Below are 21,151 nucleotides of genomic sequence, written 5' to 3' on the forward strand. Positions count from 1 at the left end.
CATTAAGCCAGTTCAGCCTATCCTTGAGAGGGAGGCGGGTTTGGTTTCTTGAGTCTATAAGCGGAATCACTTTCTCTCATGCTTCCTGGACCTTTCTTCTTGAAGCTCTCGTCTGCTCTGCGCTGCCTCAGGCCCTTTTTATGACTCGAGTAAATAAAAATTCAAGTCTGATTTTGATGATGTCATTCGTTTGGGGTGGGGGGGGGGGGCAAGGCTTTGCACCTTTGTTTACACGGTGAGCACATGGGCGTGGCTGGACTCCATATAACAAGACTCACCTGCCGCGTGCTCGTTCCTCTTTGCACTGTGGGTCATGCCAGCGTGTCTACGGAACCCTTAACAAGTGGACCTCGACGAATGAGCGCCGGAATCCGTCCCAGGACCCAAGCAGGGATGGACACGGCCTTTTTTTTTCCCAATTTGACCTTTTCTTCAATTTTGCTGCTAACTTCTTCCTGCATGGCCACTGCAGAGACATTTCAAAGTTGCCTCCGAGCTCATCCAATCAGTAAGTGCAATTTACCAGTCTACAGAATATGGGTGCATAAATTTGGGGAAATAAGGAGTTAAGTTGGTTCACCTTTTGGCAAATGAACACCAATTCATGTACAGACCGCAATTTTGAGGTTCTTTTATTGCTTATCTCCTATCTGATGATATTCTTAAGTGTGTCGCTTTCGAATCTAAGGACTGATTTAAGTTTCTTTCATTTGTTTAAGCCTTCATAAATGAAAGAGAAACGTGGTGCCCCTAGTGGCGGTTGATTGTACTGCTGGCAGTAGATTAACTCTGCCATTAATCATTCAAGATTTAACAAATTTAGAATTAATTATTTCAATAATTTGACCCTTAACTAGCCCATATTCGTTACACAGACAACACAATAGAAAGACATGATCAATCAACGCAAAGCACAAAGAGTTTCACTTTAAAAGAAAGTTTACTGCAAAACATCGCAAGTAACTCCATTAGGGTCCATTTTACATTCATGTGGCCAGTATAAAAGCTGCACCAAAATAGCTGAGTGGTATGTAGCACCATAATCCATTCTACTGTTATTAATCTTTTGTACCTCCATTGTAATTAATATTTTTACATTATTCCAGTATATCCAAAGTCAAACTAGTATTATGAGTTGAACATTACACACAAAGAAATCTACATTAACAATCAAAAAACGGAGTAAATAAAAATTCAAGTTTCATTCTGATGTCATGAGTTAATGGATGGGAGAAATGGTCATGTGATCCTATTGAGAGCAGTACATTCCATAATAAAGAAGCTAAAGCAGCACAAACACAAAAGTATTTAGAAACAACATGCAAATGAGCTGGATGGATATTTGCATATCTGGGCCATTCAATATGCAGTTCTCCCGGGAAAGGCACAGCCAATCACATGGCCCGCTGCCGCAGAGCCCCGCCTCCGCTGTTTGCTTTGCCGTCCGTCACGTCGCCGTTTCCAGGAACCAAAGGCGTTAACTCTAGAAAAAAAAGAATGTGATTCTTAGACCTTTCAAAATAAAAATAAACTTCCTGTCCAGGATCTTACCTTGCATTTCGGTTCCTGCCGTTCCTTCATCCTCGTGCTTGTTACGTCTTGCGCTGTTGTTCTTGTCCGGCTCTTCCTCGTGAATGACGAGCTGGTCGGGTTTGGCCGCCGCTTTGGCGGCTTTCTTGGAGTCCACGGTGTCCATCTTGACGAGACATAGTGTCTGCAGCAAACCCATGGCGTCAAAGTCCTCACCGGAACATTCTCCTCCTTTCTTCAGCAACTCCAGCACCTACAAAAGACATGGTTAAATAATGTCATAGGGGCAAAAAAACATTATCGGATTAAATGGGACGTAATGGAGGCCAATGTTGAACAACATTGTTACACTGTGGAAACAAAATGTGGACTTCAAATTAAAAAGTGATCTTGTTGATTTTTTACATATCCAGACCTTAATATACTTGTAAGACTTGAGCTCACTGATGTTCTCCTCCAGGAAGAGCAGATAGAGGGAGAGGTCGTCCCATTGGCCGGTGGGGGTGGGCAGGACGCTCACCGTGGGCAACGATTGGTAGGTTTCCAGGAAGTGGGCGTAGCGGTGACACAGAAGGGGGCGGAGACTGGCATAGATCACCAAGGGGATCAGCCCAGAGAAGACGATCAAATTGACCAGGCTGGGAGGAGAATGTTTCCGTTATACTTTGCAAATCTTTTTTTTTTTTTTGCCCAGCATCAGCGCCCCCCCCCCCCCCCCCTTCCATCTCTGTTTCTATCCTCCTAGGACGTACCTGAGCAGCGTGAAGACTCCCACGGCGATGAGCTTGCACTGGACTTTTTCCGGGACAGTGGAGTCGTTGACGAGCAAGCCCACTCTCAGCGTGCAGCCAAAGTCATCGGTGAGTGAGGCTAAGCGCAGGTAGTAGCCCAGGTAGAGGCAAGCGCACAGCAAGGTGGCCAACGTCAAACCTCGGCACAGCAGGTAACGGGTCAGCAGCACGTGAGAGAAACGCTTGGTCGTCAGGAACTTCTCCACCAATGGGTAGTTGAAGCAGCCCTCCGTCGGATCGCTGCAACTTTGTAATTAATCGTCAGAACTGAGTGGAAAAGGAGCAAAGTAAGAAGTTTGATTTTCAAGTACCCGTCGGCGCCCTGCAAAGACTCAGCGGTCATTCGCTTGGCGAGCGTGACGGCTCGGTTGTAACATCGGTCCAGCTCCTCCATGATGAAGCCGAGGTCCGACTGCAGCAACGGCGCCGACCAGAACCTCCAGAACAATGCCGGACTGTAAGTCAGCATGGCCACCAGAAGCAAGATGTACGGGAAGAACTGGGGCCAAAACACACGTGTTAGCCCGAAAAGAGCGCGTGTGCGTCCGCGTAAGCTAGCGGCTACCTTATGCAACCACAGAGGCAGCGTGTGCGTGTGCACGGACGCCCAGCAGTACGAGTCGACGTACGCCGCCTGTCTCCATGAGAAGTTGCTGGGAGCGAAGCAGCTGATCTGAGTCCCTGGAACAAATTCCACATTGTGAAGACACGTTTTGTATTTGTTAGCTAGCAGGCTCATTCTTGGAGAGTTAGACGCCTCTGACCGACGGATACTTCCTGCGCGAAGGCCAGAGAGATGAGGAGGAGAGGAAGGCCAACGGCCACGCAGGTCACCATCTTGTCCACCGCTAACTCGGTGCGTACGCTGCGGTATCGAGCCTGGTTGGGATCTTTCAGGAGAAAGTCGCTGAACACGTACTCGGTGGCTACGTGGGCGATGGCCATGATCACGCTCTGGGATGCAAATTAGCAAAGATCTTAGATTTCATACCTCAAGTAAACAAGTTTGGAGTTATGCTTTGACTCAGGGGACATTAGTTGGATCTTTTTATTTTGGTAAACATGGTAGCTTGTCGTCATAAGACTATTATTAACACTGGTATGCAGACTTCCAGATGTGTGGTTAAAGTTGCTAAACATGACGCCCAATGTGACTCATGACTTGTGATCTGAATAACATGCGACGGTCATCTCGTGAAACACCGTGTGTATGTTTTCAAACATCGCGCGAAGGGAAACTTCCTCAACTTCTTGCGTGATCAGTAAAGTAAACACAGAGCTCTAAGAGGAAGAACGATCGTAATCAATCTAATGACAGAATATACAGGATATAGATTTTTTTTCTCCAGAATCAATAGTGTGTACAATCACGGTGTATTTAATAATGAGTATGTAAAAACATTGGGAAAAATGCCTGCAGCACAAATGCATGTGCAGCTGTTTGCTTGTAGGCTAAAAATAGGTACAACACAAGATGGGACAAGAACAAATACAAGTTGCATTCACGGCAATCTTAACAAGGTGAGTTTGAAATATTAATTTAGCTGAATGTATCTGAATGGATCACTTATTACTTCCTGAAAATGAAAAAAAGAAAATCGGCTTGTTTAAATGTACATATTCGGTGAAATGAATGAGAACTCACCTTTCCACTCTTTGCAAGTCGTTTACCACTCTTCACATGACTTTGTTTACACGTTTGGAGTTAACCAGGCTGAGTTAAAGAAGAACATGTGCCCGGCGACACACAACAGCTGAAACAAAAGATAACTTTCACTATGAAATCACTTCCGGTATTCTTTACGGCGATACCTTCATCGAAAAGTTCTCCAAACCACCAGCGTGCTGACCCCGGAATTTAATTTGATTTATTTGTCAGGGTTGATTAAATTGTTACTTTACTAGGATGAAGAAAGACTAGTATTGTTTAAAGAAATTTTTAAGGATTCTGGGTATGAAACACACGACACAACTGTAAACTGCTGTAATTTAATGCTCTTGTATTTGTTTTTCTAAGTTGTAGACGCGGCTGCATAACAGCAAGTTTTTATTTAAAATGTCGTTATGCTACGGAAACGTAAATGAATTTTTACAGTGAGCTGTTTAATATAGCTTTATTGTGCGCACTTGCTTAATTAAGGCAAAAAAAAACAAGCGGGACTGCTGCTGTTATTTTTCTATCGCGATAGATTTTTAGCACGCCGAACTTCTCATTTTAGAGTCAAGTTACAATCACACACCAGAAATATCGCTATAATTTGCTATCAATGTAAAAAAATATCAGGCCACAAAAAGTGTTTTCTGGAGATTGTAGGTTTATGCTGAAAAGCTTATCCGGAAGTTGTAGTCTTTCTCCAACCGCTGCCTTGCCCGCCAGTGTGCCCCATTCATTCCCTTTGACTCGCATCCCTCCCAAACGCGGCCGGCCCTCCCCTCCCGCTTCAGTCCGCCTGGAAAGATGGCTGCTCCGGCGTTGCTCAGGAGCTCCGAACCGGCGCTGTGCCCGAGCTTCGCGGAGGTCTGCTCGTTCCTGGAGCGCTACGGAGCCGTCCTCGACCTACCCGAGATGACGTTCCCGCAAATGGAGGACTACCTACGCGACAAGACGTCAGGTGAGAGGCTCATTTTTGTCAATATTGTGGCGAAGGGAAGAAGTGGCGGAAAAGCTGCGACACTCGGAGGAGGAGAAGGAGGAGGAGAAGGGGGGCACCCGGGCACCATCACCACTATCATCGCGAGGATGGTGACGGTGAGGAAGATGTGTGTTGGCCCTGGTCAACATCACCAGTCTACTTAGGACGTTGCACCATATAGCGACATTTTAGTCCCGCTTTTCTCGCTTTTCAGTCGAGCGCCATTTGACACACAAGCAATCACAAAACAAGTTCTCAAGTTTGAACGCGGAGGAACGCTCGAAGCTAACACAAAGCTAGCGCCCCCTAAAACATGTACTCTCATTTTCACGTGGAAATAAAAAGGCAACGAATTTCATTTAGCGGTTCACTGGTGTCCATTGTTCTTTTAAAGTGTTGAGACGAAGCTTATGGTGTGTTAAAGAGAAGACGAGCAACAGGAAGACTTTAAATGTGTATATGTGACCAAGAGAAGGTAGCCATGATGGAGTCTGGTTAGCTCCTCCGACTCGAGTCAGGTGTACTTTTTTGCTTTAATTCAGCGGCAATAGGCAACAGGAACTGAATTTTAAGCTGACGTCCAACCTCAACCTTGTTCGTTAGTTTTACATCTATGGAGTCGTCACGGTTGAAGAAAGAAAGGAGGCGAGAGATAAAAACAGTTGATGAGAATTGGTGGCTGTCAAATGTACGCATGCGCAGTAGGGGCCTTTACAGCTAACTAGCTCGCTAAGTTAGCATTGATGCTGAGAGTTGAAACAAGCTGGATTTATGGTTATTGTCATGTTTTGGCGTAATAAATAGTAACTGAAGTGTTACTTCAATGCTATACACTGCTTGCGCCTGCTTTGTAAATCGAGTAGTGTAATTGAAAATTTAAATGTCGCGCTACGCCGTAAACGCGATTTACGACAATCCTTCCAACCACAGTGGAATATCTACTTCAATTTATTGATCTAATGAAGTATCTATCTGCTTGGTCGCACTTAAATTTACCGTTGATAATATGTTATAATCAATTACATCGAAGTTCAGTTGTTGCATTCGGCGATAGTTTGAAATCATATTCTCTTTGTATCTCCCTCGCGCTCTCTCTGTCTTTCTATCTATCGTCTAATTCTCAAATCATAGCGTTTATTTAGTTGAAAGTAATCGGAACAAGTGAACCATGTGTGCATACTTTTCAAGTTTTGAATTTTCTGTTATTTTCAATTTCTTTTTCAGTTCCCAAACCTCTCGTAGATCTTCATGTGAAACTACTCCGAAAGCTCGGCAAGACCGTTACAACGGAGCGTTGGGAAAAATACCTGGCCAAAGCAAGTGAAGCACGCAGTCGGTCCAAAGTTGATTTGTGATCTGCGCTAGGGTGAGGCTTTCCAAGAGCTAAATCTGATATTTATTTTCTTCTAGAGTTGCCAGGAGCTGAACAGCGCCTGGGCATGGGAGTTGGAACAGAACGGCTACCGGGACATGTCCATGGAGTGCAAGTCCAGCATCCTCAAAGTATGACATTCATTCATTCAAATTGTGCACTGGAGAAGAGTGTTGCAATCAGACCTCACAAAGATTGTGTGCCCGTCTCACGGTGCCACGTACATAAATATGTGATGGGATAAACAATTTTTGTGACGATGGAAATTGATTGTGTCGTTGTGTGTTTTCTCAGTATCTTTGCGAATGCCAGTTTGATGACAACTTGAAGTTCAAAGGGGTGATCAATGAGGAGGAGCCGGACAAGATGCGCCTGCAACCCATCGGGCGGGACAAGCAAGGCCTGATGTACTGGTTACAGCTGGACCAGGAGCAAAACATCCGGCTGTACACGGAAGAGCAGGACGACTTGGACGGCTCCACCTGGAGGTGCATCGTCAGGTACTGGAACCAAAAGACTGCTTTTCCATCCGATTTGCGTTTCTCTCAACCTGTGGGTTCTTTCCGACGGTCGCCTCAGGACTCGCAACGACTTGGCTGATGCTCTGGAGCTCCTAAAGGCCCAAGTCTTTCCCAACCTGAACCAGGACCAAGAGGGGAAACCGGCTGATTCCGGGAGCAGCAGTCCCACTTACAGAGAATCAGGTAAGTGACTAAATAATATTTCATATTTTCAAGTTACCCCCCCAAAATGATTGAATCCACCAATTAATGTGGCCTACAAGTCAACTGATGGGTTTCATCTCACCCACTCTCACCAATGAGTGAAAGTGCTACAGAAAATTTGGTTTAGTGCCTGAAAGCAACATTCTTTCTTGTGTGGCATCGAAGTAGATGAAGACGGCAAACCCCGCAAGACCTCACAGGATGTTGCTGACGATGTGAAGGTTGAAGAAGAAGAAGAAGAAGATAAACCCCTCCAACAAGGTAAGGTTAATGGGATCGAAGCAACCTTAAGGCAACACGGCGCTGTTCATTTTTTTTTTCTGTTTTGTGATAAAAATGTTGTATGGCATTTTCAAGGATTGCTGTAGATAGCACCCCTAACCAATTAAAATAAGAAAAATAAATTTTTGTTGGGAAATATTTGCCTGCTTCTAGTGGGAAACACCGAGCAGATGGCGAGCATCAAGGAGGAGGCAAAGGAGGAGACCAGTGATCAAGCGCCTCCCATCGATAACCACGTGAGCACCATCACCTCCGTCATCAAATCAGATTGCAGGGACGTGTCTGTCGTCGCGACCGCGGTGCCCAAGCAGGACGCAAACAAGGAAGAAGAGGCGGAGCGCGCCGTAGTCAGGAGCAGCCAACAGGCTAAGATACCGCTGAAGAAAAGAGAGCTGAAGTTAGCCGAAAGTTACCATGACAACCACCTCAACAACAACAACAACAGCAGCGGCAGCGGCGGCAGCAGCAGCAGCATCATAGTGTGCAATCCCTCAGTCATACAAAGCAAGGACACATCAGCAACAGCTGGCGGCCAGGCGGCGGCGGCGCCGCAAAACCAACCCGAACTGACTAACGGGAGATCGTCAATAGTGTCGCATCACGTGGGGGTCATCCGTGGACCGACGTCCAACGAACCGAATGGCTGCAAAGCGGCAGAGGAAGAGAAGAACCTGCAGGGTTCCAACGCAAGTACGGAAAGTATGCAATTTTCTTTTATTTGATTCGTTTTTTTGGCTCTGGAAAAGTAGCTCGCTGTCAGTAATTGCTAGTTTTACAGTCAAGATAAATCACTTTCTACTAGGTGTGGAAGTTTTACATTTGAAATGCGCAGGAACGTCAGAGGTGGGACGCCAGTCGGTGCTGGTGCGGAACGAGCCCGTCGCCGTGGAGACCGCGCACGTCGACCAAGATGCCAACACAAGTGCCGACAAAGAAACCGATGAAAGTGTCCTTTCGGGAGAGGCTGCTGACGAAGGAACAGAAGAACCTAAGGTGGAAAAAGAAGCAAGCCAAGATGAACACCCGATGGATGTCAGTACTTTAGAAAAAGTGCAAGGAGAGTTGAAGGAAGACGACGGCGTCAATGGCGAGCTACCGGACCAGTCAAGCGAGAAGAGTTCCGGGGAGAAGCCGCGGCCACGAGAGGAAGCCTCCTCGGAGCTCCAGAAGGAAGGAATTCGCTTGAAAATTAAGATCCCGCCTCATCGCAGGAACAAGCTGAAAGCCAAGGCACAGCAGAAGGAGTCGTCGGAGGGGGAGGGCTCCCTCAGGAGGTCTGCCAGGATTTCCAGGTTTGTCACCCACCTCAAAGGTCCTCTCCTCAAAGCAGAACTTGATTAGCTGTTCCGTGTTTTATAGCGTACATTTGCCCTGTCAACCTTACAGGCCAAGCTCCAAGGCAGTCGAGAGCCCGAAAAAAAAGAAAGGCCAACAAAAGCAGGGCGAAGGGGCAGAAGAAGCGGAAGGAGAAGAGGAGGAGGAGGAAGAAGACGATGATGAAGAACAGAGTGTTGGTGCCAGCAAAGACATAAAAGCAAAAGCTGTCGACCAAATGAGGAAGCGCAGGGTAACGTAGCCTCTTCTACAACACTTCAATCTGACTGGGGGAAAAAAAATCGAATCTCCTCCATGACTTTTTTTTACATGTTCAGGGTAAGCGGAGACATCGGCACCCCCGCTGGTCCAACATCAAGCGCCACAAACACAATGAAGAAGATGAGGCCAATAAAGCTGGAGGAAGCGAGGAGCACAGCGAAGGAGGGAGCCACTCGGACGACTCCTGCCAGTCCGAGGACGTTCCCAAGGAGGACGCCTGTACCCACTGCGGCCTTCCAAACCACCCGGAACTTGTACGCAACTTTTTTTTTTTTTGGTCTCGTCTGAACGATGTCATCGTTGGAGGTTTGTTGACGCTTCAGCCCGTTTGTCATCATCAGATTCTGTTGTGCGACTCGTGCGACAGCGGATACCACACAGCCTGTCTCCGACCGCCACTCATGCTCATCCCCGATGGCGAGTGGTTCTGCCCGCCCTGCCAGCACGTAAGTCAAAAATATGCCCATTAGTGGCGCACACGGTTAAATCCGTCCTACGCTGTCCACATTGAAACAATGCTAGTATAGTTTATGCGGCCAATCGGAAATGGTTTGACTAATGCTAACCCATTAGCTGTGCTGCTCATGTCCCGTGTTTTGTGACTGCAGAAACTGCTGTGCGAGAGACTGGAAGAGCAGCTGCTGAACCTGGACAGCGCGCTGAAGAAGCGAGAGCGTGCTGAGAGGAGGTAAACACGCACGCGCACACGCACACACGCATGTACACTAACGAGTTGATGGAATGACACATCTCTGTCTGCGTCAAGACGGGAGCGGCTGGTGTACGTGGGGATCAGCGTGGAGAACATCCTCCCCGTGAGTCCACAGCAAAATGACGGACGCCTTTAAGTTTGCAATGGAAAGTGACAGCCACGAGGCGTTTTATTGTGTCCTAGCAGGGAAACGAGGAAGATGAGAAGACGCCCAAAAAAAAGGATGCCAAGAAGAGTAAAAATCTAGGGAGGAGGTCAACCAGAACGAGGAAGCACATCAGTTACAGGTGACTGACTTTGTTGGCGAATGCGTTTATCGTTTGTTATTTTGCGGTCGAAAAACGAAACGTGACCACATGTGCTTCAGATTTGACGACTTTGACGACGCCATCGACGAAGCCATCGAGGAAGACGTTGGCGACAACACCGGTGAGTTGGTCCACGTTCACTCGGGAGTGGTTTTTGTGTCGCTGCCGTATTTTCTCATTTTGTTTCATGCCGATGTCAGGGGAAGGCCGCGACATCGCCGCCGACGGGGCATTGTCTGAACACGGCACGGCGAGCCGCCGCCGGCCCATGATGCTTGCCGCGCAAAACAGGAAGCGCCGGCGTCTCAACGACTTGGAGAGCGACAGCACGGCGGCGGAGAGTGAAGACGACTTCACGCTCAGCAACAGGTGACGTCATCGCTGCAAGATACTGCGCATTTGGAGCGACCTTGTCCAAAAGGATGCTCCACATCAAGCAATTACATTAGTAAAACTTGTGATATTTCAAATTTCCTATCTTAATTTAATTTAGTCTGATCATTTTTTATTAATACCAAATTAATATATGATTAATTGTCACTCATTTATGAACTATTTAAATACAATCTTAGAGTTGACACTTTTTAATGAATTGCTTTTTGTTTTGGTTTAGATTATTCTTGACTGTATCTTGCTGAATTCTTCTTGTTCAGCTCTGAGGAGGAAGAATTTGGCGGCTCGGGGGCCGACGACGACGACGACGATGAGGACGGCGCCAGCTGGGACAGCGCAACGCGGCCCAAACGTTCAGCGAAAGCACTGGCCAAACACAAAGCCGGCAGGACCAAACACAGAGTCGGGAGGCCGCCCGGACGGCGGCGCCGGAGACATTCCTCTGAGGAAGAGGAGGAGGGCAGCGACGAAGGTGAGTCTCATGGATCTCATGAAAGCCGCAGGATTCAAATACGCTTTCCGTCGACAGACTCCGATCAGTACAGCGACATGTCGGACAAAGCGCGCGGCGGGCTGAGGCGCGGCCAGCGGCAGCAGGTCAACTACCGGGAGACGTCGGAGTCGTCGGACAATTCGCGGACGTCTGCCAAAAAGAAAGAAGTGAGACAGCGCGGACGGCCGCGAAAGGAACGGCTTTCGAGCGACTACAGTGACGGTCAGTGCTCCCCGCAGAAATCGTAAACAGAACAAGTACAGGAAGTCGGCACCAGTTTTATTCCTAAAATGCTGGAAGTCTATCAAGATAATTTCCCATGTGTATTTTTGTCTTATTAATTGTGTAATATTTCATCCAACACTTCTATGTGTACACTAATTATGTATTCTTTCTTTTTTTTTTTTTTTATTCTAATTGTGTATTTCATAATGTTTAAAGTCATCATACTTGTTCCCCCAGCATCATCTTCCTCAAGGGACTCTGAGGATGAGGATGAAGGCGATCGGGGGAAGAGGAAGCGAGAGAAGCGGCAAAGACAAAGAGAAGAGGATGACCTCTGCGCTCGCCGCTTCAAAGCCAAGCAAAGGCGACACGACCGAGAGGAGGAAGAGGAGGAAGAAGACGACAGCAGAAAGAAAAGGCGTCGACGGAAAACTTCGGAAGAAGACGAGGACGAAAGGAGGGACGCCCGGCGGACGGGTAAAGAGGACGACGACCCGGAGAAGATGGGCAGAGGGAAGAGGCGGGAGATGTTGTCCCAACAGCGGCGTAAGCGTTTGGCTCAGATGCTGAAGAAGCGAAGACCTTCCATGGACGAAGATGAGGACGAATCCGACGAATCGGAGTCCTCCTCCTCTGAGGACCGACCCGTCCGCAAAAGACTCAACCGCATTGACTCAGACGACGACGAGGAGGAGGATTCGGAGGAGACGAAAGACGACAGTGACGCTGAGGACGAGGAGCGAGGAGGACCAAGCGAACACGGGAGCTCTGAGGGAGCCACAGGTGGCGGCGCGCCCACGGACGCTGCGACGGCGAGCGGGCAGGACAAACACAACGGCCCCTCGCACGCCAAGGAGGAAGAAGAAGAGGGAGAGGAGGACAAAGAGGCCAAGTCAGACTCGTTAAACTCTCCCCACAACAGTCCGCACTCGTGATCCGTTCTTCGTCGCTTCTGCTTTCTAAACCCGGGGGTTCCCAAACTTCATAGGTCCAGGGGAGACGTTTTCCCAAAGCTTTCTCTGAGCTTTTAATAATTGTAATTAGTTTATTAAGGTTTTGAATTGGTCGAGCGGTCCCCTACTCGTTGGTAAACACTTTGTAAAATGGTACAACATAATTGAATGCAAATGATTTCACCGACGCTAGTTCTAGCAATCCCCTCCATCCAAACAAACACCTTGCAAGGTTGTCGTGACCATAAAAGGAACGGCAAGTGATCACACGATTATCACAGACCTTACTCTCCCCTCGAGCCTCGCTTTCCTTCTCGCAGCACTTGTTCAGTGGCCCCGGCCTCGGCACTCTGGATCGCCTGACTTGAAGTGACTTTTCGACACTGCTGTACATAGCGTGTGGCCCGGCCGTGCACTTTTCTCTTTGTAAAATAATAGATGTTGCATTTTAGTCCACTTGTAAAATATAGTGTTCTATTTTCTCAATGAAGGAGGAGGAGGAGCGTTGCGGTGGTCGTTGGAGGCCCAGTTTGACACGCCGAGACAGAGAGACGCCTTAAAAAGCGCAGCGGATAGATGCCAACCCCCCGACGGCCATAAAGATGTCAGGTAGAAGGGGAGCTCTCATTTCACTTTGCATTAGTCTGATTGGTAAATAGACGGTAAATTTCAGAAATGATCACTCAAGCTCAGGCTTTAAAAAAATTGTATAATTGCGCCCCTTTAAATGTTTGGTTTCAATACGCAATTAGTTTTTTTCGGGGTCATCTTCCCATGGTGTCAATTTTGATCGACAGCAGGTGGCAGTAAAAGACTTTTTTATTATTATTTTTTTTACAAGCCACAGCAATAGTTTGGCTTACAGAAGGATGTCCCACTGGAATGAAATGTAAATAACTGCAATTATTTGTCGCAGGAAAAAAAAAAAAAAAGCCAGTGCTGTCGTTACTGTATATTCAATAGCCAAAGTTCTTGGAACATCATTTGTGCTCGTTTACGCTCTTAGTTTGGTAAAGTCAAGCCAAAACTAAATGATAAAAAGCCCCTTTCTCTGGCCACTAAATGTAAATTCTCTGCATCTCATATTTTATATTCAAGCTGCAGCTTTTACGGATGCTGTTTTTTCTACCGTTTTTTTTGTTATAGAGAATTCACTTTGTCACCTAGGTGTGAACAAATCCCCTGACTCTGAATCAGACAGAAAAGGAAAAAAAAAAAAGCGGTCGTGTTTCCTAAGTGCACCTTAGTCGGGATTTAAACGGACTGGACAAGGACGTGTGACTCTGTTGTTCTGTTACTGTAGTGTCACATTAATGTCACCTCAATGTTGTCTAAGTTATTAAAAACCAGCACTGCGAGCATCTCCTCAAAAGACACTGTCGTTATGTCTGTTTTGGTTTTTTTTTTGTTATTGGTAAGCGGTTCCGAAGACGATGGATAGTCCTTTGTGCGGTTATTGTACTAAATCAGGCACATGAATATCCCTTACTTACTTAGAAAGTTTTTTTTAAACACTCTGAGTAAATTGTCATAAATACAATGTGATCAAACGCAGAACGTAAACACTTCCGGTGTTTCGAAAGTTCTTTTATTGTTTGTTACAAAGCCATTGCGTCATTTCCGTTTGTCGCGCATGAGTCGTCAAAACAAGGCCACCACGTTTTATTTCGCCAAACTGTGATATAAACGTCAGACTTATAACAGCAACAGTCGCTGTGTTAAATATGTGATGTCGTGCTTTAATCGCTTAATTCAACTATCAATACATATTACGCAACTCCCGCCAAGTTCAAAATCACGCCCAGGAAAAACAGATACCATCACCGAAATTCGCCGTATGAGTCTTCCCTTCAAAATAAAATCTAGTGAGAAGTCATAACGAACCTACTACAACCCTGTTACTCAAAGATAGCCGGTTCATAATGTACTACAATTGGCGATATGTAACTAAATGTTGTTCGACTCATAATCAAGGTGATTTCAAAACCTTCAAGGGCTTCAACAGTTTGTTTTGAAATTCCTGTGCTGATTAACATCCGGCGAGAAGTTGTCTCACTGATTGGCTGAAGGAGTTTCATGTGGCAAAAAGGTCGAACAGAGGATTTTAAAATCAGAATCGCAACATTTTCACTATATTCCCTATTTTTACGGCAGCTGCGTGGTTTTGTAGCAACTACGACTCATATTCCAGGTAAGACATGGTGACATTTAAACATTAAATGTTGTATTTCCTGTCATCTTGTACGAAAGACGTCGCCCCCCACCCCCGCCCGTTGACGTGTTGAAGTTCATAAAAGTTTAATTGTATTCACAGTTACTGCCGGTCTGTTACTGATCTGTTACAGTGAATTGAAGCGCACATGTACGCGTTAATTTCGTTTATAATTAAAGTTTAGCACGGCGAAGCACATGGTAGTCTCTCCTCATCGGTGATGTCATCGTGTTGGAATTACGGCGACTCAACGTGTTATAAAACACGCTAGTTAAACACAACGGTAGAAAATCACTAATTGTGTCTCTATATGTGCACCGTTGACGCTTAGTGTGATTTTATCGTATTGAACTCCTATTTTGCAGCTTTTTCATTTTTTTACTTTGAAAAACCGTCGACCGTATACCCGCCATGCTAAAACTACATTACCCATGATGCACCTCTCCACCCAATTTTTTTTTTTTTTTTGCTTCATCGAGCTCAAATCGTAGGCGGGAGAAGGAGGAAGCAAGAAAATGGTGGCAGTGTTTAAAGTTTAAAAAACGACGCGTCTATACGGTCTTTATTTATCTACGTTCCACTTTGTTGCTTGTGAGGCGAGGAAGAGAGTGAGTGTTAATGAACACTTTTCAACGTTAGCTGGAGAAGCAACAGGTCGGTGTTTGAACTTTGACGCGTCCCCCCCCCCCCATACGTGTTGAAGTTATCCTTTGAGCATTTAGTTACATAAGCAGTAATAAAAGAGTAAATAAGGAGTATTTTTTTTTGTGACGTACGTAATACTCGCACCCAATGACGTCATTTATACTGCAACAAAGTTTTTTTAAGTCTTGCGTTTTATTTAAAAAAATAAAGGCAAATTTTGACGCAAGCATATTTAAATGTACTTACGTAAATGGATCAAACAATGTTTTTAATCCATAACGACGCTGAAAAAGTAACATTTGGGATGTTTTTTGGCGGGGCAGGTGCTATAGGTAGCAGTGTTAGCTTTAGCATCTTGTTATGTTGTGTCTACGAATGTGTTTGTGAGACTCAAATACAACACGTGTCGCACAGCAATGTGTATTAAAGTAGTTCCACACTCTTGGAATGTCCTTGATGTTAAAATTGAGTTCGTTGGTTTTCTTCAAAGTTGTTGATGTTTTGACCCACGACTTTCAAAGTGACTTTGGATTTCTTTGTAAACTACTCTCGAAAAATAATTTCGCCACTTTTTCTCTCACTCTCCTTCAGTGTGAAGATGATCATGAAGACGCACAAGCGCAAGCTCCAGTCGGAGTCCTCCGACGAGTCTCCGGGTGGCGGCAGCGCCGTAGCGTGGGAGCGTCAACGTCAGTTTGTGTTCAACGTCTCCCTGCACAAGTATCAGCGGGACCAAGAGCTGGCCGAGCCCAGCCTACGGCGGTCTGTCCTCATCAGCAACACCCTGCGGCAAGTGGAAGCGTGTCGAGTGTCCTCCCTTGACATCCGGGCGCCTCTTCCGCTCGACCATCCGTCGCCAGAGCAACCGATAGCCGGCAGCGTGAACGACCTGCCGTCCCCCGCCAAATGCCAGCGGGTGGCATCTAGTTGTGCGTCGTCCGATGACGCGGAGGACTGGAGCTCTCTGTCCGCCGACCCCGATTTTGCCATTTCGCCCGCAATCTCGTCCATCCTCAGTGGCTTGGACTCCAGCCTGGACGCGAGTGTGCAGTTGCCGTCCCCGCGGGCAGCCCTCAGGTCCCTGGAAAACCTGCAGGCCTGCTCGGACGCCGGCGGGTTCTGGCCGAGGCAGCAGGTCCGAGGGGCTCAGGACCCCATGGAGTGGGAGGCCGGCGTGGAGGCGGCGCGCTCCAGCTACCTGAAGGATGTCACAGCTGAGGACATGTTCCAGGACATAGACACGTCCCAGCTGGAGAGGGACATGGGGATTCTGGGCCTGAGGAACGACGACTGCCTGTCCAGGGAATACCTGCCGTACCACAGTGCCAAGGGCCTTCCGTCCTTTTCGTCCTTTAGCTCACCACCGACCTCATTCAGGGACGGACTGGATCTTGAGCACCTGATGACCATGTTGGTCGAATCCTGAGGGGGGGTATCAGGGTGTCTGATTCTAACTAATGCTGATAAGTATTATGTAAAGCCATTTGAGCATTCCATAGTCTTGTTATCTGTTTTTAAGAGCCATGCACTAGTTGAACACTATGTCCTCACTAGTAAGACAATTCAGCCCCTGGTAGAGTTAAGTAGTCACGTTTGTAACTCATTCTGAATTGTTACTTGTGAGGACAAAGAGTGAATTAGTGCATGGAATAAATGCTCGGGGCCCCCCGCATGAAGCAGTGAGCCCATGGACAATGAAGCAACTTTCTAAATCTGTTACCGGACACGAACCTGAGCTGACAAGTGTCAACACTAAAACGTGTGGAGTCTTCCGTGAAGAAACGTTTTGTCACGTATTTATCAAGCATGTCTTACAATTTTTTGTTTTTCGTATTCAAAAAAGTTCCAGTAAAGGCTCTCAGATCAGTTTCTTTTCTGGAATAACTGCACTTTTTTTTTTTTTTTGTAATTGTTAGGATGCATCACTGAGGTTACTTTGTTGTTCATTGACACCGAGTGTTTAAATCGACATCTTCCATAACTGTTAACATGCGTCACTGAGTTTCTTTTTGTTTTTGTCTGTCGACACCAAGTGTTGACATGCCACATGTTTCAGTAAGCCTCAAACAGGTCTTTGTTTTCACTCATATTTTTCATGCTTGTTTTAAAATGAAGGGCAAAAATGTCCATTTCCTGTTTAAGATAAGATTTGTAATTGATTTTTCACCATACTATTTTAGTAAAATGTGATCATGAAAATGCTGTCTAGTCTGTTGCCTCCCTCCCACCACCAGTCATAATTGACAATACTTATTTCGACATCTTTATTACCAACAAAAATGCATTTAATTCAAACAAGTAACTATACAGTATTTCACTTAAAATGCACATTTAAGTGCCACTCAAGTGTTAAACCTTTGGCCCTAAATCATTTGTGAGATACAACAAAACCAAAACAAACATGAAAAACATACTTTGGCATCAGAGGGGCCGTCCTGAGGATGCGAGGCTTCCTTTGAAAGTTCATCAAAAAATTGCATACCTCAAATCGTCCCGGAAAAGTCAAGACTTCTTATTCAAATTATTATTATTATTATTTTTTAGATCCTCAGGAAAGCGTCCGGTCATCGGTCGCCCATTGAATTGTACGATGGTCGCTTTTGGGCGGCGGCGGTTTGTCCCTTTTCCACGATGGGCTCGCGAGACTCATCCTGGTTGGAGTCCTCGCAACGCGGCAACTGCAGGAAGGTGGTCAGGCCGTGGAGGTCGGCCATCTTGTGGAAAGTGCGTAGCAAAAGGTACATCATCATCAGGCCCATGAAGAGGTAGACTGCAAAGCATGATGGGGAAAAAAAAAAAAATTTATTCCAGTGTCTGGTGAACTTTACTACAATTATTTGTATTCAACGCACTGAAACAATCTCATAAGAGTGAAGAGAAATTTATGTCAAAGGTGACAATAACAAGGTCTGTTATTCCTGATCTCAAGGCCACGCGGTCACATGCAAGCAACAAGCTCCGCCCACAACCCGGCAGCCACTAAAGAGCGAAGGATTATGACCAAGAGAGAACAGTGGCTGGAGGATTAGTTGACTTTTTTTTTTTTGTCCGGTTTGAAGCAATTGAAAGTAACAGCGATACCCCTTAGTACATTATCCAAATGAAATTCCAACACGTGAGGAAATCAACCAAAAACTACCAGTCAAATAGTCCAAACTCAAATATTTGCTCGATGCAAACATTAGAAAAGACATTCCAGGAATAGAATCCGCTCCAAATCTGTCCTGATTTTAGTTTGTAGCCATTTTTTTTTTTAATCCCATTCTATGCAGAATAGAAGATACCGAGCCAAAGACAATCAATTGTCAAAAATTTTACATTTGGAGACAAAAATAGCATTCAGAATGTGCATTCTGATTAGATTAAAGAAGATAGACGCAAAGAAGAGGGCCTCCGCCACCCAGGCGTTCATGTGACGCCACGTCCAGCTCTTAAGAACAAAGAAACACATGCTGAAGCCTGAAACCAGTTTCACTGATTGACAGGAAATTGGATGGTCATGTCCATCTAAACTGGAGATAGAAATATTTCTCAAGGAACCATGCCAGGAAGTCACGAGTAAGTCTGCCCTTTTCTTTCAGCTGCCATGTTGCAAGTCTGTGTGACACCAGCCTCCAGTTTTTGGTCACTGGTCCCCCCCATGTAAAATATCAGCCGGAGGTCAAAAAAAGGTCGAGGAAATTCCGACTTTGACGACCTGCCGTGACATGTACTCACCCATGACGGCAACCTGGTAGAGCTGTTTGAAATCCTGCTGAGGCCTGGCGGCGGGCACAAAGTCCCCCAGGCCGATGGTACACAGCGAGATGAAGCAGAAGTAGAAGCCGTCCAAGAAGGACCAGCCGTCTTCCAGGGTAAGGAAGACGGCCGCCGGTGCGGCAAACAGAATCAGCAGCACCAGCGCCAGCAACAACAGGAAATGCACGGCGGCTGCCCGACGGGCCTCCAGGCCGCCACGCTGGAGCAGGTTGAGGGGGGCCGCCACCAGAGGGTACATCAGCCTCTGGACGCACGCCGTTAGGACAAGCATGGTGAAGGGCACGCCCAGGAGAGCATACACGATGGAGAAGACCTTGCCCACATCCGACAGCGGCGTAGTATGACCGTAACCTGCACAACAGAAAATTGATCTTCTCAAACATGACGTCTTTTAGAAAAGTTGAGTAGATGCCACAATATCATTTCTATTGAGATCATTTAGTGTTGCCTTCAGTGACAATCGGAAAGCACAGAATGCCTAAAATTCCTTGTCCCAAATGTTGAGTTCAATGACTAGTATGTGCCTATCAAAGTCAGATTACATTTCCCGCTCAATGAGACAAAGTTAAAGCATTTGAAGGTCTCACGAGTTCGAGCGTGGCTTTTTCTTTTTCTTTTTTCTTTCTCCCACGATTTTGTTTGACGAAACAAAAAGAACCCACGTGGCAACTTTTGGTCAAAATGGAGTTTCCTCAGCGAAGCTTCTTCTTGGTGGTATTTTGAGAAGTTCAATGTTTGCAGGAGAATGTCAAGGTGATTAAAAAAAACAAACTAAAAAAAGTTTGCCTGACTCACCCACGGTGGTAACCAGCGTGTTAGCGAAGAACATGGACGAGGTCAAGTCCCAGTTGGAGGTGTCAGAGGAGGCGTTCGGGAAAACCGCCACGCCGTACCTGTTGGCCGCCAGCACCTGGTCCAAGAAGTGGTCCAGGGCGGCGGCGGACACGCAGCTCTGGTTGAGAAAACTTTGCTTGAGGGCGTCCACGTCCCGACGGAGCTGCTCCTCGACGGGCCGTTCGAGGCTGGAGAAAACGAGCCCACCGAACAAGAGGTAGATGACGTAGAAGATGACAAAGCCGGTGAGGAGCAGCCACGACTTGCCCAGCGGATGCATGTCTGTCTGTCTGTCTGCCACCAAAACCGGGACGGCTCGGAGACACTCCAGCCTCTCAGATGGAACTTTGAGGGGGCCGAGCCCCAGCTGGGACGACGGACGACCCCGCCCCGTCGCCTGCGTACTCCACCCACCCACACAGGAGGAGGAAGTTCGTCCTGGAGCTTTATCCCGGAGGTTCATCCTGGAGGTTCATCCCGGATCCACGGTATCACACGATCACGTTACACAATTGTCAGACAAAAAGGTGCTTCGTGTTCGAAAAACAAGAAAGTTTATTCATTCTTTTTCTCCACGTGTTTATTGGACACTACATTGGGTACACCTGCATCACCTAACCTGAGTTTCTACCTAAAATTCGGTCCCACCAGATGTTCATTTTTGGATTAAGTTAAAGTTACTCACTCATTTAAATTTTCCACAAATTTCTTTTTGTGTATTTTTCTTGAAATCACTCCAAAATGACCGCTTCCAAAATGAATGGTTGCCTTCCTCAAGGATGTTTTTTTTTTTTTAATAGACTTTTTTCGTCCATGCACTTGCATGTCCATTTGGGGAACGGGTGTTAATAGGCCGTTTATTTTTCATATTTTCATTTTATTTATTTGACTTATTCCTAAAATGCACCAAACATCATTCCTTTTCTCCTTTTGTGTTCCCTTTCTAAACTCTGTGACAATTTATCTGACGCATATAGAAAGAAATCCATTCGAACGTGTACATTATCTTTCTTGTGACTGGCACACATGACAAAGATGTCAATCCATTTGCTGTTGTTATTTTCCACCCAGATTGTCCTTGGGATCACATGAGTGAGTGTTTGTTCAGCCTCATCTCATCCAACTTGTTTTCACTCTTGGGGTGTTCTTTTTTATGCAACCTTGTTTTGCTTCCTCTCTAGCTTAAAGCACTTTTTCTTCATCCTGCTGCTGTGTTGACTCAGCAATTTTTTTTTAACTCTTACCTCGCAGTTCAAAGAAACAGAAAAATAAAACACACTTACTAGAAATGATTAGCGGGGAGATGAGAAAAACGCAACCTAGCCGTCGCACTGTCTCGACATCCACGTGAGAAAAACAATCTGGAGATGTCTGAAGATGTCATGAATAGGCGACATGAATATAAATAGGCCAAGGATCGATAGATACTATTAAGCTAGCTACTAGCATGCTAGCTGGATCGATGGATATTCTTTCTTTTTAAAGAAAACTGTTTATAGACCTTCCCTGAACGACAGCACTTGATTTACAGTAGGTCCACTGTGGTTTTTTTTTTGGGCTGCAAGCCAAGCTGCCTTTTTCTCACTGGTCTTGTGAGTCCATGTTAGTGGTCAGAATTCTACTGTCTGCCTCTTAAATCAGATGTTCTTCTCTGATTTTTAACCTCATTTGATTAACATGACGCAGAG

At 46.1% G+C, this 21,151-nt stretch overlaps 4 protein-coding genes across 15 annotated transcripts; 2 read left to right on the top strand and 2 right to left on the bottom strand.

Annotated features, from left to right (window-relative positions):
- The first annotated feature begins 310 nt into the window (after positions 1-310).
- Positions 311-15,491, top strand: rsf1a (remodeling and spacing factor 1a). 7 transcript variants are annotated; one of them, XR_015066611.1, is made up of 22 exons: positions 311-508; positions 2,276-4,933; positions 6,179-6,270; positions 6,365-6,457; positions 6,621-6,826; positions 6,906-7,030; positions 7,217-7,312; positions 7,487-8,032; positions 8,166-8,625; positions 8,720-8,900; positions 8,986-9,183; positions 9,271-9,375; positions 9,538-9,617; positions 9,696-9,744; positions 9,825-9,928; positions 10,009-10,070; positions 10,150-10,318; positions 10,603-10,814; positions 10,872-11,057; positions 11,298-11,952; positions 12,505-12,622; positions 15,462-15,491. XR_015066611.1 is itself a non-coding variant. In XM_085915620.1 (21 exons), the coding sequence occupies exons 2-21, from the start codon at positions 4,780-4,782 to the stop codon at positions 12,545-12,547; spliced, it is 3,816 nt and encodes a 1,271-aa protein (XP_085771746.1). In that variant the 5' UTR covers positions 311-508; positions 2,276-4,779; the 3' UTR covers positions 12,548-12,973. The 7 variants fall into 7 exon arrangements, 6 of the variants coding, with proteins under 6 accessions (XP_085771746.1, XP_085771745.1, XP_085771748.1 ...); XM_085915620.1 differs by lacking the exon at positions 15,462-15,491 and having other exon boundaries at positions 12,505-12,973; XM_085915619.1 differs by lacking the exons at positions 12,505-12,622; positions 15,462-15,491 and having other exon boundaries at positions 11,298-12,315.
- Positions 922-4,226, bottom strand: LOC147054088 (pannexin-1-like). 6 transcript variants are annotated; one of them, XM_085915626.1, is made up of 8 exons: positions 4,134-4,226; positions 3,967-4,035; positions 3,086-3,275; positions 2,633-3,002; positions 2,283-2,567; positions 1,946-2,168; positions 1,552-1,783; positions 922-1,483 (listed from the first exon to the last, which is right to left on the bottom strand). In XM_085915626.1, the coding sequence occupies exons 3-8, from the start codon at positions 3,264-3,266 to the stop codon at positions 1,395-1,397; spliced, it is 1,380 nt and encodes a 459-aa protein (XP_085771752.1). In that variant the 5' UTR covers positions 3,267-3,275; positions 3,967-4,035; positions 4,134-4,226; the 3' UTR covers positions 922-1,394. The 6 variants fall into 6 exon arrangements, with proteins under 6 accessions (XP_085771752.1, XP_085771756.1, XP_085771755.1 ...); XM_085915630.1 differs by lacking the exon at positions 4,134-4,226 and having other exon boundaries at positions 2,283-2,561; positions 2,633-2,820; positions 2,887-3,002; positions 3,967-4,127; XM_085915629.1 differs by lacking the exon at positions 4,134-4,226 and having other exon boundaries at positions 2,633-2,820; positions 2,887-3,002; positions 3,967-4,127.
- sertad3 (SERTA domain containing 3) lies at positions 15,469-17,074 on the top strand. Its single transcript, XM_085915634.1, has one exon. The coding sequence runs from the start codon at positions 15,469-15,471 to the stop codon at positions 16,294-16,296; it is 828 nt and encodes a 275-aa protein (XP_085771760.1). The 3' UTR covers positions 16,297-17,074.
- Positions 17,075-17,120: 46 nt separating this feature from the next.
- kcnk6 (potassium channel, subfamily K, member 6) lies at positions 17,121-19,831 on the bottom strand. The gene is made up of 3 exons (XM_085915633.1): positions 19,425-19,831; positions 18,588-18,980; positions 17,121-17,640 (listed from the first exon to the last, which is right to left on the bottom strand). Exons 1-3 carry the CDS (start codon positions 19,741-19,743, stop codon positions 17,435-17,437), a joined length of 918 nt encoding a protein of 305 aa, XP_085771759.1. The 5' UTR covers positions 19,744-19,831; the 3' UTR covers positions 17,121-17,434.
- Between the last annotated feature and the right edge of the window lie 1,320 nt (positions 19,832-21,151).

Source organism: Syngnathus leptorhynchus, chromosome 7 (assembly GCF_054491065.1).
Source record: "Syngnathus leptorhynchus isolate UIUO chromosome 7, UIUO_Slep, whole genome shotgun sequence".
Classification (NCBI taxonomy): Eukaryota; Metazoa; Chordata; class Actinopteri; order Syngnathiformes; family Syngnathidae; genus Syngnathus; species Syngnathus leptorhynchus.